The sequence below is a fragment of the Gossypium arboreum genome, chromosome 9 (genome assembly GCF_025698485.1).
Source record: "Gossypium arboreum isolate Shixiya-1 chromosome 9, ASM2569848v2, whole genome shotgun sequence".
Lineage (NCBI taxonomy): Eukaryota > Viridiplantae > Streptophyta > Magnoliopsida > Malvales > Malvaceae > Gossypium > Gossypium arboreum.
The window spans coordinates 83,002,917-83,012,458 of NC_069078.1; the positions used below are offsets into that span (position 1 = coordinate 83,002,917).

The 9,542-nt window shown below is 28.2% G+C and overlaps 1 protein-coding gene across 1 annotated transcript; it reads left to right on the forward strand.

The window, feature by feature from the left end:
- Positions 1–1,275: 1,275 nt before the first annotated feature.
- LOC108456164 (ethylene-responsive transcription factor CRF4-like) lies at positions 1,276–2,925 on the forward strand. The gene has a single exon (XM_017754763.2). It carries the CDS (start codon positions 1,689–1,691, stop codon positions 2,706–2,708), a length of 1,020 nt encoding a protein of 339 aa, XP_017610252.1. The 5' UTR covers positions 1,276–1,688; the 3' UTR covers positions 2,709–2,925.
- The last annotated feature ends 6,617 nt before the right edge of the window (positions 2,926–9,542 follow it).

The window sequence follows — 9,542 nt, forward strand, 5'->3', positions numbered from 1 at the left end:
TAGTAAGTTTTAAATTTTAATTAAAATAATACCAAACATATATTTAAAATACTAAATACATATTCTAAAGAAAATAGTGTACATAATATTTAGCAAGGTAAATTACATCCAAGACCACTAAACTATTAGTAAGTTTATGTTCTGATCATTTAACTTTAAAATGTTACAAAATAGTCACTGAAGTATTCGTAAGTTTTATTTAAATCACTAGATTGTTAAGCGTTTTTTAAAAAAGTTTGACTAACGAGTTCCAAGCAACGATTCGACGATCGACATGGCGGATCAGTACCCATTGACAAGTAGAAAAATATACTTTAGATTAAAGTCAATCTGACAATCATTGTCAAAGATTGGAGAATAAAATTATTTAGATTCTGATTTGCAGATTCGTGACAGTCAAATTTATTTCATCAAATAATTTAATTGTAGAAAAAAATGAGAAGAAGAGCATTAGATTAATGTAGGTGATAAGAATGGAAAAGGCGATACATCAACGGTTTCAACAATCTAATAATTTAAATAAAAAATTTGAAATAATTTAATTATTAAATTGAGTGACTAAAACGTAAATTTTTAAATAATTTAGTGTAGGTTTGTAGTTTACCTTATTTAAGTAACATCCGACTAAAGCAAGCGAGATTACGGGAGTAGCCTCAAGTTATTGACTGAATTACCTAGAATTTTGGTAATCAAAAGGTAATAGAGGAACAAAAATGTAATTAAGACAGGAGGGACAAGGCTTTTGAGTTTCCGTTGGTCAAAGGTGATTTGATGTGTTTTGCTTTCGTCTAATCAAAAACAATTTACCGACATAAAAGAAAATGAAGTAAGAGTGACTAAGAGAAGAACAGGATATTTTTGGAGAGGACAGGACACTATTTATAATTATTAAGTAAAATCCTGAAATCTTTTAATTATTTTTTTATATATGATTGTAAATAAAAGAAAAAAAAAGTACAAGTAAAAAATGTTCTCTTAATCAACGGAATCCATGTTCCACGTGTACGAATCCAGACGCGGCGGCTTGTATCTTACCGGAATCTCCGGTGTGAGATAAACTTACTTCTGTTTGTTGATTAGACGTACGCATCCGTCCAGCATTACAAGACATCAAGCTAAATATATATAATATTAAAAATTAATAAAATTTACTAAATTTTTCTTAAAAAAAAGAAAGAAAGAAATTCTCATTAAATATGGGACAGTATAAGATATTATAGTTACAATCAGGATTTTCCAATTTCGGCTCTTTGGATCCTATAAAAAAGCACATTCAGTGTGAACATTTTTATACTTTTTACTTCACTTTTTTCATCCCCACTCCTGTTCAATTTTTTTTTTCGTTTTGGCTCCGTACAGTTTGTTTCAAATACCCAGTAGTGTTTGGTTCTTTTCCTTGGCTGTTTGAAGTTTCGATTTTTTGCGTTCGTTTTTGAAGGTTCCTTCTCTTCGTCTTTTTCTCACATCTCAAATACATAACTTTTCAAGATTTTAATTAGTGTTTTTGAATGCTTTGATTTAGCTTTTGCCAGATTTGTGATTCAGCCTTTGTCTTTCTTCTCTCTTTCCAAGGTTTTAAGGCCTAAGCTTCTCTTTCACGCTTTCACGCTTTCACCTCACTCTTCTCTTCTTTCTATTGATGCCAATACACACCATCTGAAGGGGAAAAAAAACAAACATCCTCAGAAATGGACCAAGATTTGTTATGTCCCATCACATACATCCAACGTAAGACCGTCACAAAGATGTTCAGAAAACCGCCTTCGAAACCCACTAAAATCGTTCGGGTATCAGTTACGGACCCTGACGCAACCGACTCTTCCAGCGACGAGGAAGATTATTTCTTTGTTCCCCGCCGGAGAGTAAAGCGCTACGTCAACGAGATCAGCATCGAGCCGGCGCCTTGCAAAAGCACCGCCTCTACCACCGTTCCTAACAACAACAGTAACCGCAAGAGGACAGCCACCGACGTCGCGGATTCCAACCGTAGGCCTCTCAAGCTTTCTTCATCCGGTAGGAAGTTTAGAGGTGTACGGCAAAGACCATGGGGGAAATGGGCAGCGGAGATTCGAGATCCAGCCCGCCGCGTACGGCTGTGGTTGGGTACTTACGACACTGCCGAAGAAGCTGCCATGGTTTATGATAATGCAGCAATCAAGCTTCGAGGACCTGACGCTTTGACCAACTTCATTACTCCCCCAGCTAAAGAAAGTATCGGAAAACCCGAAAACATTAACGTGCCTTCGGTTTCTGGGTACCAATCAGGAGAAGATTCACCTCGCAATCTCTCATCCCCAACTTCAGTCTTCAACTTCGAAACTCAATCAACTGAAGATACAGCAGTCGAACCGGAAAGAACGGTTCATGAACTTCAAGAAGGAGAAAGTAAACCGCCACCGGCTCGACAAGAGCCGTCCAATGACTCGGGAGATTATTTGCCTCTTGATTTCCCTTTCCTTGATGACTTCTTTAATAATCCAGTTCCGGTATTGTCACTTTTCGATGAGACTTCAACGAATTTTTCAGACGGTAAAGTGATCAATCAACATTTTGATGACATCTTAATTAATACGTCCCGAGATTTTGAGTGCTACTTACCATCATCGTCGTCGTCAGAGTCTATTTCTCAAGTGGATGATCAAGTGAACGATTATTTTGAAGAAATAGGCGATTTATTCTTGTTAGATCCTCTTGTGTCGAATGTTTAGTTTTTTTTTTTTTGTTCCGAGCTATTGTCGTCGTTAAAATAGTTGCCGGCAGTTTTGGATGGACGGCGACGACTAACTAGCTATTTTAACATTTTAAAACCTTTTTATGTTTATTGCCTCCGTTAAGTTAAACGGAGAGAGTTTGCTGGGTAAAAGAGTGTAGTACAGTTTTGACGGAGAAATGGCCAAACGGGACCTGAAAAAAAGATTTGTTTAATCTGTGTAATTTTAGTGACGGTTTCAGTAGATATATGCAATGCGTATGCGATTGTGGAACGCCACGGTGGCATTCTTTTTGCCCCCACATGAGCTGGCGCAATTTACGGTTAGGGCCGGTGAAGTGAGTCGGAGTCGGTGCCGCTCGTGTGTGAAATCGAGACTCGTTTATTTATTCTTTACTAAAAGACACCGAGCCCTTTTTTTAAAAGCAGTTTTTAGTATAAAATAAATTTTAAAAGCGATATTTTTATTTTTATGTTTAAAAAATCAATTTATGTAAATATTAACAATTATTTACAATTATACGAAAATATTTGTTTTTCATCAAGTCTAAAAAGGTAATAATATATATTACTCTTATCTATAAAACTAAAGGCTAGAAAAAGCAAATGATGCTATGGAGAAAGGCTATAAAAGTTAATAGCACTGTTATCGGTGAATCTATCTATTAAACCGGGAAGTGTTAATTGATGTTTAATAAGCTTATTAAATCAATCATAGAAGAATACTTATAATAGGAAGAGGTGGCTTTTTTCTCATCATGGGTCGAGTAGGTAAATATAAAATTCTAGATTTGTTTTTTAGTTTAAGTTTGGTTTTGTACAAAAAAAAATGAATTTAAAATTTTGTCTAAGTTTAATTTAGGTATCAAATGTTAAATTCGAGTCTTATTCATTCATATTTATTTTTATATAAAAATAAATTTTAAAAATATAATACATAGAATATACTAATAATATAATAAATATTTCTCAATAAATTAAAATATATTTTAAAAAATTATACTTAAAATACTAATAAAACTAATAATAAAATAGGAGATACAATATCTAAATAATAACAACAAAATAATAGCAAAACAACATTAGATAGCAGTGAAAAAATTTAGGCAAATTCGAGTCGAGCCAAAAAAATCTTACCGAGGCACCATCATTTAGAAAACGAGCCTTATTTTTTTGTTCGAGCCCTTTTTTAACCTTATTTTTGCCCAAACCTCCCACTTTTCAGATGAACTTTCGGGCTTGGACGGGTGACTCGACTCATAATTAAGTCTACTTTAACCCAAGATATTGAAAAATATTTAATATATATTTATATGTAATTTTATACTAAATAATAACTCGTTACTTCAAAATAAATTTTATATAGTTATTTATAAAATAGATTTAAGTAGTATAAATTTAAAAATATTAATTATTAATTTTACTACCAATCATTATTTATAAACATTTGTTAGTTGCAACCCTAAATTCCGAATCCAAATATAAATTATAAAACGGATATAAAAAATTATTTATTATAATTCGTAAATATAAACCAAAATATTCGATATACTATCAACAGAATCAAGGGTTAACAAAATATATTACAAAATATAGTAAATATTAAAAGAAAAAGTACACTTCCACTAACTGATCCTATGTTTTTATATTAATAAGACATAATAAAATATCTTAATTAAAAAATATAAATTGTATGTTCAAGTTCTTTAAGAATGAAAACCATGTATAAGTTGTCAATCTAGATTAATTCTCACTAAATGCAAGTTTTGTTGGAATACACTAATGAAAATTATAATTAATATTGTTATACTATTAAACTGATTTATTATTTAATTTATATTTATAACTTTAACAAAAAGCTAATCAAGGAGAGTGAATGGATAACCCCAACGATAATGATGTTAACTACTTGGTATTTTTATCTTCGACAAATTCGTGGGTTTCATCTATGATTACTATCCTAATGATGCATGTCAACAATTTGATGTTTTTTAATTATTTAAAATGTGATTAACAAAAATTTGTCACCATTATATCAATCAAATATTTGATTTTAATCCATACGTTATGGATGTAATAATAATTGATAAAATATATTACATTTTAAAAAATATTTAAGTTCGAACTCTAGAAATAAACTTTTTAAAAGGAATAATTACGAATTTTAAAAGAATTAATCTTTGTAAATCTTAAAATGAACATAAAAAAATGCATCAATCAAACAAAAATATATTTGAATTTATTATTAATTTAAATGTTGTTGCATTTTATTTCTATTAATTGTAAAAAGGTAAAATAATTAAAACCTAATTATCATAATTAAAAAAGTAACAGAAATGAAAGTATAGTTACTGGAATTATTGAAAAGTACTTGCTAACTGTAACTAGGCATGCTTCACTGTTACTCAAAGAGCACTTCATGAATATAAAGAATGTTCGTGGATTTAACTATTAGTGTCAATATTTAGTTGATATACTTTTTAATTTAATTTTGAATATGAGTGTTAATTGTTAACCGTTAAAAATTATTTATAGAGAAAATTAAAAGAATTATGGTTTAAATTTTGAACCGCAATAAAATTGGCAACGGATTAATTATTGTATTGTAACGGTAAAAATTAAAATTAGTAGTAATAAGTTGAAAAAGAAAATATTGACTATTAAAGATGTATTTCAATTAAAATGTATATATAGTAAATTATCAAAATATTACAAACTATATTTAAATTAAATAATATAACATAAACTAAAGTTTTATTTATAATTAAAATTTATTAAATTAAATTATTAAATCATATATATTAAGATTAGGTTATATTAAATAATAATTAAATAATTAAAAAGTGATCGAGTAAAACAATAATTACAATTTTTTTAACTTTCAATATATTTGGAGAATAAGCATACTTAAACGAGCTTAAATTTATATCTTTCCGCCAATAACAATACCACTATCAACCTAATTAAAATTCAATAAACAAAAAGAAAAGAAAAGAAATACTCTTATTGTCACATATATTTCACGCATGCAATAAAAAAGAAAGCTCTCACATTTATGGATGACTAAAAGGGTGGCCTAAATAGGTAAAATACAAGGGATTAAAATAGATAAATATTTCTAATTAGAAAACTACTAATGATGTGAATAAAACTCTTTATGGATTAATGAAAATTTTCTAAAATACTTTGATTTTTAACGACTTATTATTTAACATTGTTAAACAACAAATGATAAAGAAATTTCATGGTAAAATAGAATATGATTCATTTAAAAAATGTTTGAATAATCGAAAATCTTTGTTCTTATCATTATTTTTGAAGAGTATTTGAAACTGCGTGGAAAGCTGAGTAATGAAGGATTTTATGGGATAAATATTCAAGATGATTTAAGAAAATAAAACTAACATTTAACTTTATAAATAGGTGGCAGGTCCTTGAGGGAGAGTTTGTGCTTCAGCTAATAGTTGTACCAAAATGAGGTTTTGTTGAGTAAAATTAATAAATTCAAACCGTGTTAATAAATATCGTGTATTAATTATCTCATTACTTTGCTCCTCGTTTTACTTGATTATAAAAATATTTTGTTATCTGTTCTAATAAAATTATTTTTGAATAGCTAGAAACTGTTGACGAAGAGTTTGAACTTAATCACCATTGTGTATTATATTTCAACCAAAGCTCTTGCTTTCTTCATAATTACCTATATGAACAGCTACATAATGTATCTCTACGGCCGAACTTCACTTAATTTTTGGGCTCCCAAGCCGTCCAATTATGTCTTGAATTGTTTTGCTCTTAAAATTTTATCGCACGGGAGCGGTGATTGCATCCCAAGGGCCTAAGTCCCCTTCCAAATAATTACCTATAAATAAAATTTTATTTATTAATTTATAATATTTTTAACAATAATACAAGATTTTAAGCAAATCCAAATATAATTGACTCGAATTTAAGTCATGGACCACAACAACTAATTTAATGTAATTATTATACCACCTGCCATGCATACGCTTAGCCCTAGTGGACATCAACCTCAACTTTCCCAATAATTATGTCTGCAAAAGATTATTCTTTTAATAATTGAAGATGGGTTACAATAATTTAACCGATCAACTTGATTAAATTAGTTTAATTTATATTGATTTTAGTTTTGATATAAAAATAATAGATTTTTTAAAATAAGATAAATATAAAATTTATTCATGAATTTTAATAATATGAATTTATACATATAAATTTTTAATTTTATTTAATTATATATATTTGATAAATAAATACATTTATTTATTTTTATATTGAATAAATATAACTATTTTTTATATAATATGTAAAAGTAAAATGGTACTATGTTAATAATAACACTAATAGTTTGTAAAATTTAAATTAAATTAAAATTTTATATATACGATTAAATAAACTTAAATTTATGTGTTGTATATTAAATTAAAGTTGATGAAGAAATCTAAAGATTTTTCCTTTTTCATGAATGTAACTTTTTCTCGACAAAATAGAAGATTTATTATTAAAAAAAATGATATAAAATCACCGGTCGAATCATTGCAGTTCCAAAACAAGTTATAGACTTCAATACATAACTCCTAAAAAAGAGGAGAAAACAAACAAGTCCCCAAGCTAATAGTAGAATTAATTTTTTTTTCAATTTTTATACAATTTAAAAGTATTTATGGATTAAGTCTTAGTTCGATTGGTATGAGCATTATTGTCAATGCAGGAGGATATGAGTTTGAGTGTGTTGAAATATATTATCTTCCTGTTTATAAGTTGAGAGCTATGAATAATTTTAAAATTATATCAAAAAAATCAGATATGATTAAAACCCATAATAATATTACTCAAATTTTCACGTAATTTGTAAAATGTTGTAACTCCACTATTAATATACAAAATTAATTATCCTATATATATATATTGCAAGTCCAAAATGATGGATGACGTTTATTGGCACCGAAAACACAAAGATATTCATGCCCCCACCTAAGATTATACAAAAGATTACAAAGAGCAAACAAAGTTAAACATGAAAAAAGGAGGCTGTTTGCTTCTTGTCCTCTAATTGGATACCCAAATTAAGCTTTTTTCCATATTAATCATGCATCCATCCAATAACAAAGTCAAACAAAGTGTTTAAACACATAGCTGCAAATTATAGGGTTAATTATGTTTTCAAAACCTTTTTTCTTAGGGTTTCTTCCAACCAAAAAAGCTTCGTCAAACCCCCTATATAAAAGCTCTACTTTCCGACATTCAATTTGCATGTTTTGATATAATAATTGACCACACGCATATCTATACCATAAATTATTAAATGTGCCCAATTCGAAACGATTAAATATTTTATGTTTATGTCACTAAACATGTATCTTACTTTGATTTTATATCTGAAATTAAGATTTAATCATCATTTTTTCATTACGTGTAGAAACTTATATATATACACACGAAAGATTTATTTCTATTAGTATAAAATTTGTAATTTTCATGCAAGATAAGTATTATTATATTAATAAATTTAACGAATGAATTATTCTTACAAGAAAATACTAAAATCTGTAAAATTAACAGTAATGTAAATAGACGATAGACATTTTATTCATCATGTTGGAGTGGGAATGAATATTCGGAGGAAACCGCATATTGGATAAAATATTCATACAATACTTAATGTGAAAAGTGAAGCAAACCCAATATAAATGGAAGGACAATGACCTAACATTCCAACTTTCTTTTATCTCTTTTGTCGGGATTAAAAAAGATTGAAAACATTTTAAAAAGATCAAAAAAATATGAAAAAAGTAAGAAAGCATGCAATTGCTATCCAGATATTGGAACATATGGCCCCATGAATTAGTTTGCATATTCATCTTACTATACACAAGTTTCTTGAATCTTTCTATCATTGAAGGAGCTTGAATAAATATTGCTACAATCTCCCACCACCCCTTTTCTAAAGTATGTGCCTATTTGGATTTTGAAAATAGTTTTTTTTTGGTTAGGGTTTTTAAAGCTACATAATTTTAGTTTTTACACTAATTTTTATTCCCTTCATCTTTATTGAATGAAAATCTCGAAAATTCTACCAATTCCTTCGTATATAAAGCGATGTATTCTTTAAAATATTTTTATCTTAAGAACAAAATCTTTGTTTTCTCTCTCAGTACCCAAAACTATGTTTGCAGCTCCTTGATTGAACAATGATTTTCTCTTTGGTGTTATTTAACATATATAATGAATACCATAAAAGCTAAAGGTTTTCTTTTTTTCTTCTAAAGATAATTGATTGAATTTTTGGATGTATCAAGTACTAAATTTTGACTTGAAAATTAAGCACATGGGTTACAATTTGTTTTTATGTTAGAAAATGAAATGTTTAATATGATCATACTTTTAATAATAGGCACACATTTATTGAAAATTAAATATGTAATTTATTATTGGACAAAATACTTTTCTTTAAGACTAGGTTTAAAAATCAAACTGAAAAAGAGTTAGAATTATATTTTTTTAAAATATCTACACTACTATGATTTAGTACCATGAAAATCAAAGATTTTAGGCAAGTGGTGTACCACTTTGGGGGTAACTTACATTATTATCAAAAGCTTTAAAAAGTGTTTTTTTGACAAAGAAAGAAAGGCTGTAAAAACTTTAGATCAGCACCAAAAACCTACACATAACAAATTCCATCATAATCGCACGAATCTCCTAATCCTTGCCTTGATTGTACGACATACAAATATGGAACTAGACGATTAATTGCAGCAATTTAAATCAGGAAATAGTATAATATATATATGAAAAGAACGATCAACTT